The following is a 19,563-nucleotide window of genomic DNA, read 5'->3' as shown; positions in this document are numbered from 1 at the left end:
CACCGCGTTCGTACATCCTTTATGTGCACGGCAAGCGTTGGGTTTGCAAATGTACTGTGTGTGTGTGTGTGTGTGTGTGTGTGTGTGTGCGTGTGTGTGTGTGTGTGTGTGTGTGTGTGTGTGTGTGTGTGTGTGTGTGTGTGTGCGCGCGCGCGCGCGCCTGTGTGCGTACGTGCGTGCGCGCATTGAGGTTCCTGCGTGACGATCACGACTACTCCGGGCTGCTTCAGATCGGGCACATTGAGAATATAGACTGTATTACCATAACATAGACATTACCATAAAGTTGGAAAAATTATCCATCACGCGCTCTGGTAAGCCAATCAGATAGCTCGCCCCAGTGACGTCATATGGGTAGGGGCGGCGTAAAATTCCGCTGCGCAGTGGGCTGCGATCGGCAGCGATGTGCATTTTTAAAACCTTATAATAAATTACATGCTTTACGCGGCGGAGCACTTAAGATGTGTCAATTAATGATCAGAAGGACCTACTCTAACGACTCAGTACGTTTGTAGAAAATCGTCAAAACCGTTTCAGGGTCCGTTTAATTCCCACGCCAATTTACTCCACTCAGATGGAGACCAACGGCACCTGCTCCCGACACCATGGACGCCGACGCTTCGTCCGGTCAGGCCGAGGAGGACACTAACTGGTCTCTCGTGGCTCGGAAAAAGAAACGCTTAGCTGAAGCTACTGCGAACCTGCCGCCTTCTCCGGAACCCGAATCACCCCGCAAAAAGAACACGCGACTCCCACCACTGCCTGTCGACGACTACAAGATTTTGTTCTGCCTGAGAGACGGCCTTAAGCTCGGTGCGTGGCCGCATCCTTCTGTTGCCCGAGCCATCGGCATAGCAGCGGGGCTGGAGAGCGCCGTTCTCAACGAACTCATTATTCGCATCCGCACTGAACAAAATCTTGCGGTGCTCGGCACACCGGAGAACCTCGCGGCACGGCTGCAGAAAGTTCATCTGCATGGGCCTCACTAAACACGCCGTCCAAGCGTACGTAGCTGCCCCAGACAACTCTTGCAAGGGTGTATTCTCAGGCCTTGAGCCCAACACCACTACGACGACGCTGCTCGAGAATCTCCGCTGCTCAGAAGCCCCTGTCTTACACGCTCGCATGATGGGACCTGCGAATACGGCCCTGGTCACATTCTCCAGCACCCACGTACCCCGCTAAATCTGTATGTACGGAGCAGAACTCCACTGCCACGTATGCTGACCGTGCCAACAGGTGTGCAGCTTGTGCTTGTCGATGGGCCATCGGGTGGATGTCTGCCCCATGCCCGATAAACCACACTGCCCAGCGTGTGGCATCTTAAACCCACCAAAGGAACATGAGTGCACACCTAAATGTATTCACTGCAACGGCGCTCATCCCGCTACTGACCCTCACTGTCCATCGCGAGAACTGCCGCCACACAACAAATCGCATGTGCTTTGTGGGGGAAAAAAAAAAAACATAAGGACCAGCGCCCCCCGCCCAGATCAGTGCAAGGCCAGCCTGGGACGACAACTCAGCAGAGTGCTCAGCAAAATATGACCCAAGTGGCAACGACACCGGAAAGCTCGGCGGGGAATCCCGGGACTAGAGGACGCAGCTGCACTCGCGGATCACCCGGGGATCGCCGCCAAACTGACCGGAGTCGCTTCAAGGGCCGCTCCAAGGGCTGGACTCCCAGCAGTGGCTGTTCGAGAGATAAAGGAAATGGATCCGCCAAGAAGGAGCAAGCGGTAAGCTGGGCAGTGCAGTTCCTGCCTCTATCCACGTCTCCACATCGCTTCCGTCACACAACACTCTAAGCCCAAACCCACTCTGCAACCCATGATAACCGACAATGAGCTGTGTTCAGATCAGTTCAGTTCAGTTTATTGTCCTTAAAGAGCCCCGGAGGGGGTATTACATAAGGGGTGGGTTTAACATGAGTTCAACATTTGGTACACTTTATAAGTTATATTCAAAGTGATCAATCACACGCTGTAGGAATGAAGACAGGCAAGTGATGCTAACAATGTCAGCAGGAAGGCCGTTCCAGTCTTTAGCTGCTCGAGGAATGAATGAGGCGGAAAAATGAGTGGTTCGGGCACGCGGCCGTGCGACTTGCTGCGGATGACTGGTGCGGTGAGAGATGCGTGCCGCAGGAACGATGTATGGCGCATGATGAAGGGTACTGAAAAAGAACTTGTGATAGAGCTCAAGACTAGCAATGCGTCGGCGATTAGATAGTAATGTTAGTCCGGATTGTTTTTTAAGTGCGGAAATACTGACATCATATGAATATTGTGAGTGAATGAACCTAGTAGCGCGGTTCTGAACAGATTCAAGTGAGGTGATAAGATATGTTTGGTGCGGGCTCCAGATGGCAGATGCATATTCAAGTTTTGCCCGAACAAGGGACTTGTAGGCAAGCAGTTTTACGTTTTGAGGTGCCTGGCGGAGATTACGTTTTAAAAAACCTAGTGTTTTATTAGCAGACGATATGATGTTAGAAATATGTTTATGCCAGGACAGATCATTGCATACAGTGACACCTAGGTATTTATAGGACTCTGCTAGTTCGAGAGGCATGCTTCTAATTTGGTAGGGAAATACCAGGGGATTACTGCTACGAGTGAAAGACATAACTTTACATTTTTGTACATTAAGTTTCATTAACCAATCGTCACACCATGTTAGTATGTTGGTGAGGTCTTTCTGCAGGGCTGTTTGATTGCTGGTGTTACGTACAGTTCGATAAATGACGCAATCATCGGCGAACATTCGGATATTACAGGACGTACATGTGAAGGTAAGTCATTAATATATATTAAAAATAATAGAGGGCCAAGAACCGATCCTTGAGGGACGCCTGATGTTACTGGCACAGGGTTAGATAGATGATTATTTATAATGACAGATTGGGAGCGGTTGCTAAGAAATTCAATGATCCAATTCAAAACATCAGGATGCAAATTAAGTCTTGTAAGTTTCAATATTAGACGTTGATGAGGTACTTTATCGAAGGCCTTAGAGAAATCCAGGAAAATTGCGTCAGTCTGTATGTTACTGTCAAGGTTAGTGTGAACATCGTGCAGGAAAATGGCCAGCTGTGTTTCACAGGAGAAACCTTTGCGGAATCCGTGCTGGGCGGGATGGAAAAAGTGATTCAAGTCAAGAAAATTCATGATAAGAGAGTAGATGACATGTTCCATGATTTTGCAGGGGACACTTGTTAGGGAGATGGGGCGGTAGTTAAGAGGCGAGTTTCTGTTACCTGATTTGTGAAATGGAACGACCTTCCCAATTTTCCAGTCATCTGGAATGGAACCTGAAGAAAGGGACTGGGCAAATATCAAGGACAAATAGGCTGCAGAAATAAGCTTAGTGTTTTTTAAAATTTTTGGGTTAATCTCGTCTATGCCGGAAGATGATGAACACTTGATTTTGTCAATGATCGCACAAATACCGTCTGCATTGAAAGCAATGGCTTGCATTGACGAGTTTATACTAAGCGATGACGAAATGGGAGGTTCATTAGATTCGTTAGTGAACACAGAAGCAAAGGCCGAATTGAACACGTCGGCGCAATCGGAATCATTAATAATTTCGTTCGATTCGTTAGTTATCTTAATAGTGCGCGTTTCGCTATCGTTTATAACTCTCCAAAATTGCCTCGGGTTATTGATTAATAGGTTTGGTAGATTATTGTGATAAAAGGAGTGTTTAGCGTGACGCAGTGCGTCGACGTAGCTCTGTTCGGCTTCATAATATTTATCCCATGCGCATGGGCGTCCTCTCTGTTTGGCGGCGCGATACAGACGCTTTTTTTTGTTTTCTAGGCGTTTTAAGGCCTTTGTGAACCATGGTTTTTGCTGATAAGAACGAAAGGTGACTTTAGGAATGAATTTATGTGCAAGATCACTTAGTTTGTTTTTGAAGCGCGTCCAATTGCTGTTGACGGAATGGCTTTGAAAAGTTGATTCGAATATAGGAAAGAATGTATTCATAGCTTCAGTTATAGCTCCGTAATTTCCTTTGTCGTATAGACATATTGTTTTCTTAAAAGTATCCTGTGCCAACAAATTGAACGAAAAAGTGGCATGGATGACTTTGTGATCACTGATCTCAGGTAAGTAAGAAATGGATGAAAGGCTGTCAGGGTGGTCGGTTAGTACGAGATCGAGGACGTTAGCAGTTTGCTGCGAAATCCGGGTTGGTTCAGTTACTAGCTGGGAAAGGTTAAAGTTAAGGCAGAAATCAACAAAATTTTTGGCCTCTGTGTGTCCGGATACCGAGAATGATTGTATGGTACGCCAGTCTATTTGTGGGAAGTTAAAGTCACCGAAGAGCAGGATTTGCGCGTTTCGGTGGGTGGTTACCAGTTCGCTTATGACGTTGTTAAGTTGATGGCAGAAATCAGGAGTAGCACTGGGCGGTCTGTAACAGATACCAAGTAGCACTTTTTTTGGATAGGTATGCATTATGACCCATAGCATCTCAAGATCTGATGTGACGTTAATTAGCGAGCATGGCAACTGCTCACGAACAGCGACTAGCACACCACCACCACGGGTTCCTGCGCGGTCGTTCCGATAGAGGCAAAAACCGGGCAGGTCGGCTAGAACTTCGCTATCAGTAACGGCGCTGCTCAGCCATGTCTCAGTTAGTAATAGTACGTTGCTACCGGTAGATGAAACTATGTTCGACACCAATTCACGCTTTGGCAGGAAACTGCGCACGTTCGTGTATATTACAGAAAGCGAAGCACTATCTCTGGAGCAAGTTGGTGTTATGTTATTTTTCTGTTTGGGGTGATGTAGCTGCTATGACAACTCTTTGACACTACTCGAGGCGGCATCAAAGGTGTATCTTCTTGAACCAATGAACAAAGTCTTAAAGCGGAGTGAAAACGGAACGCCTTTACCTTTTGCGAAAGCAACGAGATGTTTTCGGGAATTTCGTACTGATCGCGAAAAGTCCTCGCTAATACTGTAGTCAGTGCCCTTAAGCTTTCGGCCACTCGAAAGGATGTTAACTTTGGTTTTATGGAAAGTAAATTTTGCTATGAGGGGGCGAGAGTGATTGGGGGAGTGACGACCGATGCGATGTGCACGTTCTATTTCTTTAGGGTCGATGGTTAGTTGCAACCTATCGCGGCAAAGTTCCACAATCAATCTTTCGGAGTCGGCAGTGGTTTCCGAGCTGGAAGGGTCAGGAATGCCGTAAAAAATTAGGTTGTCCCGCCGTGAGCGATTTTCGGCATCGTCGATACGTGCTTCGAGCTCGGAAATGCGAAAAATAGCCTGTTCAGTCGTGGTGCGCATTGCATCCACTTCGTTGCGAATGGGCAAAAGTGTCTGGTAGTGACTCTCAAGATCATTCATTCGTTTGCTTAGATCAGTAATTGCTTTATCGGTAGAAGTAAGTTGCGACTTAAGACCATGAATTTCAGTGATCAGCTGGTTCTGACCGGCGGTTAGTTTTCGCAATTCGGTTAGTAGGTTCTCAGGAATGTTAGGACCCGGGTTTATTTCCACATCACCGGCCAAAATCAGCAAGGCATGAATAATATGAGCACATTCGACAGCAATGGCGGCACAGCAGTGCGGGCTCGGCAACTGCATCAGGAAATAATTGCTAGATTTTTTAGCAAAGACAGCGTATGGTTGACTAACCTGCATTGCAAGAGCAAAAGGTTTAGCGAGCTGTGCAGATGCGCAGTCGCCGAGCCCACAAAGCTGTGTCGACGGCCGCCCCCAGTTTATATCTGGTGAATGCGTTGCTGTTGCTGACGATGGGGATTGCCACCCCCGACTGAGGACCACCGGCCGCCACTTCTTCTGTTGGATGTCCGGGTATGTCGCATCGCTGGTACGGAAAACCTGGATGTTGGCTGGCTCGTTTCCTTGGCAGTCGACCACGCACCTCGACGAAGCTGACGTAGCAGCAGCGGTTATCGTAGGCAGCAGGAAATGCACAGTAGCGAAGGTGATGATCTGCATTGCAAGAGCAAAAGGTTTAGCGAGCTGTGCAGATGCGCAGTCGCCGAGCTCCGTACAAGCCTCTCACACTGACTACTGTACGCAACAGGCACCGAATGAAATGGCCGTCTCTCTAAAGACAGAATTGGTTGCCATAATGCAGGCACAAATGCAAAAACTGAAGGAGGTCATTATGGCTGAAGTCACAGCTCCACTTCAACAGTTAATACAACAGGCCCTGCAACTCGCTGTCCTGCAGATAGTGGCTGATATTAAACAACAAAGAGCGGCTGCACTCGGCCAACTTTCAATCTCTCTGTCTTCATCCCAACGCTCCCTGTCCCCTTCACGTGAAACACAAAGATCACATCCTTACCTTCGTCCTGCCCGATTACCATCATCGGACCGAAAACCCGCCTCACTGGGCCCGGAACACTCCCTTCATGGCACCTCGCAGGCCAATGAGCCATCACCCGGACAGCCCTCGGGTATAAAACACACACAAATAATACTTGATCATGGCCAAAAACCGTAAAGGGACACTAACTACCCCCCAACTCCTAAGTGTGTGGCAATGGAATTGCAGGGGCTACCACCGGAAACGCGGCTCCCTTATGCAATTCATCGCCACACAGCCCCATCCCCCTACGTAATAGCGTTGCAGGAAGTGCACTGTACTCCTACACTTCCCGGCTACAACACACACATAGACACAATAGATAGTAAGACACCACAACTCACAGCCACATTAGTGTGCAAACATTTTACCATTATCGAACACACCCTCGATACCTCACCCATACCACACATACTTCTCGAATTGGTCCCATGCTCTCGCTCCCATAGCAGCCTATTTGTGCTTAATATCTACAGTGCACCTAATGCGAGGAAGTATGAGTGCAGACATCTTTTTGCACATCCATGCAAAGAGGCTAAACAGATGGTCATTGTAGGCGACTTCAATGCCCTGCACCCAGCCTGGGGTTACCAAACATAACACCAAAAGGACGGCGGCTTGCTCAGATTCTTGCGCTCCACCGCATGACTCTGCTGACAGAACCCGATCAACCAACACGATTAGGCAACAACGTAAGCAGAGACATGTGCCCTGACCTCACGATGGTCAAAGGGGTAGGTCAACACTCTTGGAGCGATCTCGTGGAGAACTTGGGCAGCGACCATTACATTCTAGCTACTGAACTGCAGGTACAACCAACCTGCACTCCTGAACGAACTGTTAAGATAACAAATTGGGATAAATTTAGGCGTAACCGGTCCTCCCTTGCTCCTCAGGACACCCCCTCCCTTCAAGAGTGGATCAAACAACTTCAAACTGATCTAAAAACTACAACTCAACACATCACTGCAACAACAAAGCTGCCCGATGTGGACCTCCATTTGCTCCATCTCTGGGAGGCCCGCAGAGGCCTGACCAGGCGGTGGTGGCAGCAAAAACATAATCTGAAACTTCGTCCGTGTATCGCCCGCCTAACTACAGAGGCAGATGATTATGCGAACACCCTTACTAAGAACAATTGGCATAGCCTTTGCGATCGCCTCAGCGGCACGCTAAGCACACCTCGGGCCTGGTCGCTACTCCACGCATTATTAAACCCAGCACAAACCAAAATACACACTAGCAACAGAGTCCGCACTATCCTCCAGAAATCAGGTCTCGATGACTATACTTCACCCTCTACAGCAACGCTACATTGCTACAGGCACCCGCCCCACCTACAGAGACTACCCACACAGACACCACCCCCCTAGACGCAGATATTACAGAAGCGGAGGTTAGGGCGGCCTTGCAGGGCATTAGGCGAAACACCGCACCCGGGGCTGATGGGATTCAATACACACTCCTACGCAACCTAGATGATTGGGCCATTCAGGACTTAACTTCATTCTACAAGGACCACTGGAGGAATGGCACGCTTCCACAGGAATGGCGCCATGCGGACATCATACTAATTCCTAAGCAAGGCAAACCACTGTCCCTCCAGAATCTTCGACTTATATCCTTAACTTTGTGTGCAGGTAAGCTCTTCGAGCGCGTTGTACTTTCCCGGCTACAAACCTTTCTCAAAGACAGCCAATTCTTTCCGGATACATGCTTCGGCTACCGCCCTAACCTCTCTACGCAGGACATTTTGCTGCAGCTTAAGGAGTTTAAGGAGGACGTTGTGGATGGCGACACTGCGGCACAGGCCAGAGCTATTCTGGCCCTGGACTTCAAGGGGGGGCCTTCGACAACGTCTCCCACGACCTAATTATCGTCAATCTGGCTTCTTCCCAAAGCGGCACACGTACCTATAACTACGTCAGAGCTTACCTTTTAGACCGCACAGCCACTATTGGCATACGAGAGCTCCGGTCGGACGTCATCAAACTCACAGATAGAGGAACACCACAGGGCTCGATTCTATCACCCACCCTCTTCAACGTGGCTATGGCTAAGCTGCCCCCATTACTAGACCAGATACCCACCATCCGGCACGCTCTCTAAACTGACGAATTTATGATCTGGGCAACCCAGGGATCCGACGGGGCCGTCCAGGATACTCTCCAGGAAGCTGTGCGTGTCATGCAAAACTATGCAACCACGGGAGGCCTTGCCTGTGCAGACGAAAAGTACAAATTTTTCCTCGTGCACAGGCGGTGCTGCAGAACCGACGAATCCCCTAATATCTCCCTGTTTTTACACGGCAGCCCCATCCCTCAGGTAGCTAGACTCCGTATCTTGGGCCTCCACATTCAGTCTGATGGCAAAGCCTCGCACACTACGCACCTTTTGGGTCAGCAGATAACACAAGTCACACATATGATAAACCGCATTACTAATCGTAGAAGAGGCCTTCGCGAGAAAGACGTCCTCCACATAGTACAGGCTCTGATAATCAACCAGCTCACCTATCACCTCCCCTATCGTAATCTTACCCTCATTCAGACTCGGAAGGGACGCCTTTCTGCGGAAGGCAGTGAAAGCAGCTCTTGGGCTGCCTCCCCATGCTTCCACACAACGGCTTCTTCAGCTTGGTATCCACAACACCGTAAGCTAACTTGTTGAGGCTCATCGCAACGGTCAGCTCCAACGTCTAAGACGCAGCCGTTAGGGCTGCGCTATGCTCTCTCGCCTTGGCTACCCTGTCCCTGAGACACCCACGCATGTCTCACTAACGCCTCGCTCCTGCTCTACGCACTAGCATACAAGTAGCTCCGATTCCCCGCAATATGCATCTCGAGCAACACGCCGGCTGTAGATGTGCCTGAACTCAGGCCCTGGCACGCATTTTTGGAGAAGGCACCACAATGACACCGGTTTTGTACACTGATGCGGCCGCTACTCAGGGAGGCGGGCCATGTGTCTAGCTGTAACTGACAACACAGATGCGCTTAGGGTGTGTGCCACAGTTCTCGCAATGTACAGCTGCTCAGCAGAGGAAGGAGCTATCGCCCTGGCCATTGTCCACACCTCGACCCTTCCCACACATGACACCCCCATCACCATAGTGACGGACTCGCAGGCTGCCTGCCAGGCCTTCGTGCAGAAGTTGACTGCACACACATTGAATTCTTTCCTCTGTTCCCCCTCCTGCGTTACGCAGGGTGCGTATCATCCGGACTCTTCGACACGCCTCTCTTCATGGTAATGAACACGTTAATGCAGTAGCCCGAGGTCTGACTGGCCGGGCACCATCAGAAGAGCTGTCCAACCCAGACGACGCACCGCCAGAGCCTACACCGAGACACTACACTACACCGAGACGCTAGAGTACTACCGACAAAGCCGCCATAACTATCCCCCTCCTCATCCTTCGCTTAATAGGGCAGATGCCGCTGTCTGGCGGCAACTGCAGACCAATTCCTTTCCTTGTCTCCACATGCTACATATCTTTCTTCCCACCCTATACCCTTCCTATTGTCCCCACTGTGGGGCCAAACCCACGGTGTACCACTCCACATGGGAATGCCCTAACCCTTCTGGTGTTCCTCCTATACCCAACCCTACCAATTCCTCTTGGGAGTCTGCGCTGCTCAGCACAAGCCAGCAAGAACAGCAACGGCTGATCCAACGGGCTTGCGAAGTCACGCATGGCAATGGAGCCCTGGACGGAGGGCCCCATTCATCGAGGAAAATTTCCTACTTGTTTTGCCAAATAGATGTTTATTCTCTGTCTCTCTCTCTCTGATTAGCAAACGACTAAAAGAGACGATGAGCGCTCGCCGCCATCTTTGCGAGGTCTTGATGGATTGCAACGCGGGCGCTTGAAGACTTAACTCGCTCAGCCAACTGGCTACGGTCATCTTTGGATTTTCGTACTTCTATCGTTATCTCCTTAGGTTCTAATGCATTGTTCCACATTGTGAGGCAGTGTGATATAAGTGGCGGTGAACCATTTGAAGCTTTTGTGTGTTTGTGTCTCGTGAAGGCTTCCCAGCAGTGAGCAGCCGGGAACAAAGTGCAAAAGAATGAATGAAGTGCAAAGTGACAATTCATTGATGAATTCAGTGGTAGTGAATGGTAACAACAAAGGTAAGGAAAGTTAAACAGCGGCTAAAGCAATGGTAAAGCCAAGTGCAAGCCGTTGATTTAATGACTTCAATGAGAAACAAATTATATGCTAGGTTTTATGTGCCAAAACCATGATATGATTACGAGGAATGCCGTAATGGGGGACTCTGGATTAATTTTCACCACCTCGAGTTCTTTAACTTGCTCCCAATGCATGGCACATGGGTCTTCTTACATTTTGCCCACATCGAAATGCGGCCGCCACGGCCAGGATTCAATCCTGTGCCCTTGCACTTAGCAGCGCAATACCAAAGCCACTATGCCACCACGGCAGGTACTTCAGAGAGAACTTTTGAAAGCTACATGCTGTCTGTGTGATAGCAAAGTATTATCACGTGTAACTCAGGATGTTAGGTGTAACATATTTAAAAGCACAGGTGTCAAACCAATTTTCAAGTATTTGTTGATGTTCCCCAGCACATAAAATATTACACATTTCTTATAACATACTTAAGTTGATGTTAAAGACTATGTAGTGGGCAGTTTTTAACCTCTTCAGGCACCAATTAATTCTGCAAGTTAAAAATTTCGCTAACTACATTTTTTGCATCTTCAGAATCATGTAAACCAAATGGATGCAGAATGGATTAAGAGTTTTAAATTCTTCTTGAGATCTGTTGTTTATGAATGTGGACTCCATGTGAGAACTCTTAAAAGGAATGCTAGACATGAGAAACTATTTTATGTCTTGGCATACTAGGAATGCACCTACCTGGCTACTTGAAAAAACATGTTCGATATAGAACAATGTGAAAAGCAAAAGTAGTGAACCTGCTACACAATGTACTGATACTAAGAGCAAACACTCAGTCATCTTCTTTACAACTTCTTTTACTAAAACACTTTACATATATTACTCAAATTTGCAGCATAGCTGCAATCACATGTTTTTGAGATGTATGCAAGACATTGTAAGTAATATTATTTTGAACAACAGCGTTTACTTTTGACGCACTATCATGGCATGCCAAATTGTGCACGGTGCACCTGAAGGGGATAACTTCATTACAGTGCAACATTGCACACGTTCCTATGACATGCTTCAGATGGTAGCAGATGAAAAGCTAAGCACTACACAACATGATAATTTGTGCTGTCAGTTGTCTGGTGAAATGCTGACTCTATTCTCTGGGCAATCAAAACTAGAAATAATCACTGCAATTAAAACCAGAATTATGCAATTCAGCAATGTGGCTAAGGGTAACAGAAACATGTTGAGGCTTCAGGAAATGGGTACAGAAGAAGCCTACGTTGGGACTTCCAATCCCACTTTTGGCAACAAGAAATACATCTTTTTAATACAGCTACCTTTAGTGTATCTTTATTGTCCCAGCTTCCTCAAGTCACAATGCAAAGAGAGTCCAGGGGCACATGAGCACATATTCAGGGAGATTTTTACAGGCCACGTTGTAAAAAGCAACGAATAGAGGGTTGTCTTTGATTTTGTACAATCAAATGCTGAAAAATGGTTTGAAGATGGAAGTCTTGGGTGAGGTGACAAGATTCATGTTGCAGTTCTACTGTACTATACACGCAGCACAGTGGTATAATGTCATCTTGACATCTTCTGGGGCCGCCTGTATGTTCTTGGCTGGTACTGGATCACGGGCTGCCCCACTGCTGCAAGGTGTGACGGGGCAGGGGGTGTAGCGAGCAAGCACTGACCTAGGTCTTTCTCTTTGTCCCTTTCCATGGCTCGCAGCTTGGCTTCAATTGCGTGAATCTGGCTGTTTACACTGCATGAAAACACGCAACATTTAAATGCAAGCAAAGCAGGATTCCGTAGCAAAAACAACCTGCATAGTACAGGAGGCTCTAGTTTGGGCAATGTCCATCATATTTCAAATAAATTGGGGTTATTTTATATGCACCACGCTATACTTTGTAATAAATGCAGTCATGTAGGCCGAAAGACTGGCAGTTTGCAGATACCTAAGCAGTCCCATTACAATAGGCACACAGCACAACAGTAACAGAACACTGTAATTATCTTTAGCCACGTGCCAGTTAGGCATAACAAGGTTAAACAAAGTCTGTTACAAAATCACAGTACTCAGAAATGATACTTTGCAACACTTTATTACTTGCAGAGATCTAAAATTGCTACTCTGAGACATGGGTAATGTGAAAGAACTGCAAAAATTTTGCAATGTAGCTGCAGCTCTAGGTCAATGCTAGGGCCTACTAAAACTGGTAATAACATGCAATACCAACTGGACTAAAGACATTTTGAGTGTCAAAATTTTGTAAGGCCATACCAGGTGCAAATTATTTTTGTGAAAACAGACATCAGAAATCATCATGGCCATGGCAGACAGTTCAATTGCGTCACAACAGTTCGATCACGTGGAAGCGTACAGTGCTAACATGACTGATTGCACTGTGACATTTGTTCATTAACAGTTTCACTGTAAACTTTGTAATTTAGTTTAGGACTCATATCTCAATTGCAGAAGTGAAACTAAGCAATAATGAAATCATATCCATTTAGTAGAAATTCAGTGCTCAGCATCAGTTTCAATATGACTGCAGATTCTGTGGAGAAATGAACTTATGTTCCAAATAACATTTATTTATCAGCACTTTGGAAAAATGCAGTGCTGATAAGCGTTAACTAGAACATCACTGCATCTTGCAACATACTTTGAGGATAAATTTGCAGAAGTTGCCTCAGCCCCACAAGAGCACTGTCATCATCCATTAAAAATAAACTTGTGAGGGCCATTTGAAACAGCAAACAGTCAATCTCTGCTAAGTCCCTTGTACTGGGTCTGCGTGCTATACCTGGCATTTGGTTTCCTATCAATGCTCAACACATGCGAAAACTTATTACTGGAGTGATGTTATGCCATTATGAAGATGCTGACTTGGTTGCTCTGTGTTCAGTATTTGGTTGAATGTGCCTGGGACCAATAAACATACACACCTTGCTGCATTTATCTTTGAATGCCTGCGTCCCGAGGTTAAGCACCTCTTTTGAATAGACAGAAAATCTCGCTTGCGGTTTTGAGACTTGGAATGCCTAAGTTCAGGGTGTCTACCAAGTTGACATTTCCAAATTCCCTGAGTTTTCCAGGTTTTCCCTGAGTGCCTTTGCGAAATTCCCTGAGTTATGCAGAACTATGTTTTATGTCAAGACGGGCTGGAACCAGATCGCCCGATGCTGTCACTCTTTCTCTATAAGAGTAAGCATATAAGAGTTATAAGAGTAAGCATATGAAAAAAGAAATTTTTTAAAGAACAGACTTAATCCAATTTGAATACTAAGGAGTAGTGTTTATGTTATTCAAAAATAGAATAGAAGGGAGGGGTTAGTAAAATGCACAGCAAATAAAATGTCTTCGAAAAAAATTGCAAATCGAGTCAGACATTCTCAAATACAAATAAAAAAAGATACATACAGAAGCAAATATTTTCGAATATGAGCTATTTATACCAACTGATAGCAAGCTCAGTGGTATGAGGCTCGAATTTTGTCACAATTGAGAGTCACTCTCAACAGCTCGTAAGTCAACCTCAATTGTCCTGACATACTCTCAGCTCGCGCACGACGCCTCAGTGTTGTGTTTCACTGCTTTAAAGAGTTTATTTTGGTTTGTGTGAGGGACACCTGCATCTCGGCATCAGCCAAGAGTGTTTTTTGAGCTCGGTCTCCTTCAAAGAAGTGCTCGCATACTTCATTCCCCGTTCATTCCTCAATGCATCGGTACTTTCTGTTCTCGTGCTCCTTTTGTCGCGCGTTCTCACTATGGACCATTTGAAGCATACTCTTGGTCAGTTTACAGTCAACGTCCAATTTTTCGGACCCCCTAGAAGCCGCGAGAACTTCAGAAAAATCAGGCAGTCTGAAAAAATAAATGCATGTCTTTTACTGCTCTTAAGGGCTCAAATCGACAGCTCTGAATGCCTGTCAGTACACTTATTAGGCATAGCGGTGCTCCTACTGTGACAGGAGAGGGCGGGTGCACGCGTGTAAAATTAAGGAATACATACTGTGTCCCGTGACAATTACCCCTTCCTACGCTTGTTAAGCTTCACCTCAATACTTTTGCTAATGCTACTCCGCGTCACACAACTGTACTGAGGCGAAACGAACTTTCAGGAACTAGCATTATGGAATGCGCCGTGCTTTCCGAGCTTCGAAGCCAAAATTATTGCTGACAGCGGAGAAATGAAGAAATACGGCACCGAACGGCAAGAAGCTTAATAGCGAACGTCGAAGCAGCTAGGCGTAGCGTTGCCGCAGTGGTGGCTACGGCTGCCAGCGGATCTGCGTGCGACAGCGCCGGTTCGAGGCGGCGAGGTAATCAAAATGGCAGCGGTGGTGGCTTTGATTAATGCCGTTTCGGACCTGCGGTCATGCAGAACGTCCGGAAAATCGGACGGAAAAGAGTTCTTGCGTCCGAAATTTCAGACGTTCTGATACAGTGAATCTATGGGGTACGTGGTGGTGCCGCGAAGCCGTCCAAATTATCGGGAATCCGGAAAGTCGGTCGTTGACTCTACACTGGCAACTCCTCCAGCCGACGACAGGGCGTCAAAGACGATTTGTTACGATTCCTGTCTGTTACTCGAGCCAGCATTATCGCGACTTTCGACCCTTTCAATAAAATTACAGCTAATTTTCCCTGATAGAGGCACAAATTCCCTGAGTTTTCCCTGAGTTTTTCCAGACTGCTAAAAATCCCTGAGAATTCCCGGTTTTCCCGGTTGGCAGACACCCTAATAAGAAGTTAAGATCAGCCCAAGGCATTTTGTGAAGAGACAGAAGCTGTTGTCAATGAATTTGAACATAAGAAAGATGCAGAATGGTCATTGCAAAGCTGCACTTTGCTTGAAGAAAACCAAGGCCAACTTGTTTCATGATAATGCTCAAGGTCTCCGAAATAGTTTCTGGCATGCCTAATGGCCCACTCACACCAGTAAATTTATATTGAGCAATGTCTTGTGATAGAAAAAAAGTCATAGTTGTGCCAATCAGTCTTGGACTGATTGGCACAACTATGACTTTTTTAGCCAATCATAATGTGGGATTACGAGAGAATGGAGAGGCTAGGGGTGGATATGTTCACAGTATAAGAAGGGTGCTCTGATGAGCAAGGGTGGTGCGTCTAACAAATGTTTAATTATGTTAAATTATGTTGGTGGCCTGTCACTCTGCTGCTTTTGCTGGACGTCCCAACAAAACCAACGAAGCGGCAGGTCACCAAGATGAGTGCTACTCCCTAGAGGTACCTAGGCCCAAACAATGAAACATTCCTTTCCTTCCACCGCTTGCTAACCTTACGTGAGGCCTCCTTACAGCAAAGGACTGATGGAGGAAGCAAGCGTACTCTGAAAGCTCCCTTCACCTGTCCTCACGTAAGGAACTGTTGCCGCATGCCTGGGTTCGACAGGATCTCTTAAAAGCTTTATGCAAACGCCATTATTTAGTAAAAAGATGTATCGGAGCCTAATTTTTAAATTGAAGTGCTAATACTTTCTTCTAGTTTTTGTTTACTAAACGTAAAAGAGTACCGTATTATAGTGCAAAACTTGATGTGCTCCAGCAACACTGGCACTGCCGGCGTCGTGCAATGCCTAGCAATGCCAAGGAGCGCTACTCATGCCGAACGTGCGGCTGAAACGAACATGCCTGGCAAGACGTAGCATGCTCGCACTTATCCGCATCCGCAAACGGGGGACAGTGTGCATGCGCAAGCAAACATCACATGGCTAAGCAGTGAGGTGAAGCGCTCGTTCAGGCCAGGAGCGGCGTAAGGACGCATGAAGGCAGCTTCGGAGCTACCTTACGCTGAGGAAGCACCAAGGAAGCTTTTACTGAGAGCCCCGCAGTAAGGAAGCTTTCCGAGTCACATAAGGTGGCCTAACAGCAATGAAGGCTTCCTAACTAAGGTAAAGAAGATTTCATTGTTTGGCCCCTAACATTTATTTGGCCACTATAGGAGCTCATTCTTTCAATCACCGTGCATCCAGTTAGCCATTTTGCAAATGGAGCAGTCATAGCTGGTCACATTGTTGTTTGCAAGTATATTTGTTGGTGTTTTATGCAGTGGTAACGTGGTTCACGTGAAGAGAAGCCTACAGGACAAGTGTACTACTATGTATTTCATGGACGTTATGTGCATTAAAATAACTGTAGATTGAGCATGTTTGCATTTCCCGTGTTGGCACCAGCCATATCAGGCTTTCACCATGAGTACGTAGAATTTCTTTTTCTGTGCGGTTTGTGTTGGGAAAAAATTAATGTGATCATTCCACCCTGTTGCAGAATTCATTTGCCAGCAAATAGGAATGCGATTTAGCCTGCACTGTTGTTTATGCAGGTATGGTGCAATGCAACTCGTGAGAACAAACAACATCTTGCTCTACAGAGTAAATAGTTGAGACTGGCAGTAAAGCCATGCACATGCTGTAGCTGCAAGCATGATCCACATGGTGTTGTTGGCTAGCACGCTGTCATTGTAGCTACAGTGCGAGTGTTTGCGATGCTAAAGTGGCACGGAGGCAAACGAGACACGAGTGCTATTCAGAATTTTTATGGAAGCTCGTTACCGTATTTGCCCACGTAATATAACATCTGCATTTGTTGTTTGTGCAGTGTATTTCATTATTTTTTTTTAATAGAGACATACAAACACTTGCATAATCACAAATTTGGAGCAAACCTGCTCGAAGTGGCTTGGTGAGTTTCAGCGAGTCTTGTGAGAGTTAGCAGGCGGCAACGACAATTTCATTGTGTGCTACGAGAGATCAGGGCTGAACGCACCCATTTTTGTCACTGACAATCGCGTGGCTCCTCATGTGATAGCAAGTTTCTCAACATGAACACGCCATAGGAGTACCACCAGTGGTTTCCCTACACTTCCCCTAGGGGGGGTGTACATAGCCCCTTGTATTTCTGAATACACTTCCTTAACTCGTAGTAATGATTTTTTTTCCATGCAACAGGGAATTTTATTTGACAGCGCCGGAAGAAGGGTATGTACGCAAAGGGACACATTGTCCACAGTTGGCCTGTGGTGGAAGAAACCACAACTTCTATGAAAAAGAAAGTATGGCAAATACGTCGATCGCCTGGGCTTCAAAGTGCCAGGGCCAGGGCACAAGCATGGGAAGCGTGCAGCAAGACGGGAGCAATTTAAATGCGGAGTGGAACATCTTACAATGACTGAAAGGGGACTTGACATCTACAGCATTCCTATGTTCGCTTCTCATTGTTACCTACTTTGATCGTCAATATATGTTTCCCAAGTTGCAGATGTCGTAGGTCATCTTTTGATGCTACAGATCACAAAAGCTACCGTTGAGTGCTCTTATCCAGCCCTCAGCCAGGTTTTGTCGTCAGAAAGAAGCCGCCTTCCCCCTAACCACATGAATGAGCTGCTGAGCATCACCATTGAAGGCCTGGAACTGCCAGATGCCCAAGATGCCACTGACAATAACCAACATGTTTTTTATCGATTTTATTGAAAAAGTTGTGGGAAACTCTGGTGGATTTAACTGTTCGAAATGTGGTTGAGAAATCTGTACATATATTTGTGGTGGTTTAGTTTTTTTATTAGTACGAAGTACAAGGATGTCTTGGTTTATAATTTTTCTACTAGTTTAGTTATTGCATGAACGGTCATGGGATGTGCAAAGTATGTGCTTGTACGTATTCAACCAATTTTTGTGTGTAGCAGCCATTAGTTATTTAGATGTGTCAATGTCATGCAAATTGTCATGGCTGATATCAAAGCTCCAATATACACCTTCCCCGTGTGTGTATGTGTGTTGAGCATGGATTCAACTTCCCCTGTTACGATCAGCCTGCAGGGGTACTGCTCTGCAAACCTATCTCAGCCCGCTGAAGTTTCGATCGACCCGCGGCGGTGGCGTCCTTCAGAGAACCGACGACGCCGTCAACGCTAACTGACCATGCACTTCCTCCAGAGAACTGGAGACCACAGCAACGTAAATCCACCATGCACCTCCTTCGGAGAGTCGGCGACGGCAGCAGGTAAAGCCACGCTTGGCGGGCCGTGTATTGTTGGTTGATTCGCCGTCGCCTTCAAGGTCTATTTGCAGCAAGAGAGATTCTCGGAAAAGGGTGTTCTGCAGTGCCTTTTTCCTCGGGCCCCAGGATTCGTCACAGTCTGCTGACACTCGTGTAGGCTACCGGAGAAGTCAGCTCTGGAATTAAGAGGCGCCGGCTGGGGTCAAGCGTGACAACCTGGCTACGAGGACCCGCTCAACTCAGTGGGTTCTGGGAATCCAAAGTGCGTATGTGAGTATGTGAGCCCTCCCCCTCAAAGGCGGGTCGACTACGCCCCAATGACTGTGGGCGGTCCAATTGGACGAAGGTTGGACAGCAGTTTTCCCTTCCCTAGGGATCTAGGGAGGACAGAGGCTGTTTAACCAGAAGTTTGTCGGCTGCTGTGCAGGGTGCTTGGAGCTTTATGCTCGTGTGCTGTGTGCTGTGCGCTTTGAGGTGGGAGCTTCATGCTCCTTTTTGCAGTCATGCTAGGCTGTTGAAATGTATCCAGTTTTTTTATGTAAATATGTAAATAAATCCTGTACTCCTAGTTCTCAACGAGAGCAAGTTCCTCCCTACAACCACGTCCCAAGCATGAGCAAGCGGCATGGGCCAGCTACCACATAGTTCATGCCCGACTACAAACCTTGCAACTGGATGCCAGCGGTGAAATCGTTTAACTCTAATACCCCATGTTTACGTAGAGGACACATTTTATGGAGTCCAATTGTTTTTCAATCTTGTCTGTGTATTAATACGATTTATTCCTTCAGTAAAGTGAATTGTTTGCAATCTTTGCCATGAGGATTGGGGCCATAAATGGTGCTAGTGCTACGTGAAACATCAACAACAAATAAAATATGGCTACCACCCCCATATTTTCAATTCCTGAGGAAACCCCTCCATACAACCTAGACATAGTATATCTCATATGTCAGCATGCTATTTAAAAGAGCTACAAGTGGTTTAACATTAGCTTCTCTCAAGCCACAGCATTCCGTTTCAAC

The 19,563-nt window shown here is 46.8% G+C and overlaps 2 protein-coding genes across 2 annotated transcripts in view; both read right to left on the bottom strand.

Annotated features, from left to right (window-relative positions):
- Positions 1–1,853: 1,853 nt before the first annotated feature.
- On the bottom strand, positions 1,854–5,978 carry LOC140219405 (uncharacterized). The gene has a single exon (XM_072289180.1). It carries the CDS (start codon positions 5,664–5,666, stop codon positions 4,809–4,811), a length of 858 nt encoding a protein of 285 aa, XP_072145281.1. The 5' UTR covers positions 5,667–5,978; the 3' UTR covers positions 1,854–4,808.
- A 5,374-nt stretch (positions 5,979–11,352) lies between these two features.
- LOC126548127 (probable RNA-binding protein 18) overlaps positions 11,353–19,563 on the bottom strand; it is a 60,819-nt gene continuing 52,608 nt past the window's right edge. Inside the window, exon 5 of the mRNA XM_050196242.3 lies at positions 11,353–12,275. Coding sequence (XP_050052199.2) covers positions 12,092–12,275 — 184 coding nt within the window. The 3' untranslated portion in view covers positions 11,353–12,091. The remainder of the gene's footprint in view (positions 12,276–19,563) is intronic.

Source organism: Dermacentor andersoni, chromosome 1, assembly GCF_023375885.2.
Source record: "Dermacentor andersoni chromosome 1, qqDerAnde1_hic_scaffold, whole genome shotgun sequence".
In the NCBI taxonomy this organism is placed as follows: domain Eukaryota; kingdom Metazoa; phylum Arthropoda; class Arachnida; order Ixodida; family Ixodidae; genus Dermacentor; species Dermacentor andersoni.
The sequence above is the reverse complement of the archived record's forward strand: the minus strand, read 5'-3'. Positions and strand labels throughout refer to the sequence as shown.

Excerpts from the sequence above, each read along its gene's own strand:
- LOC140219405 (XM_072289180.1), bottom strand. The coding sequence starts at position 5,666 with ATGCAGGTTAGTCAACCATACGCTGTCTTTGCTAAAAAATCTAGCAAT.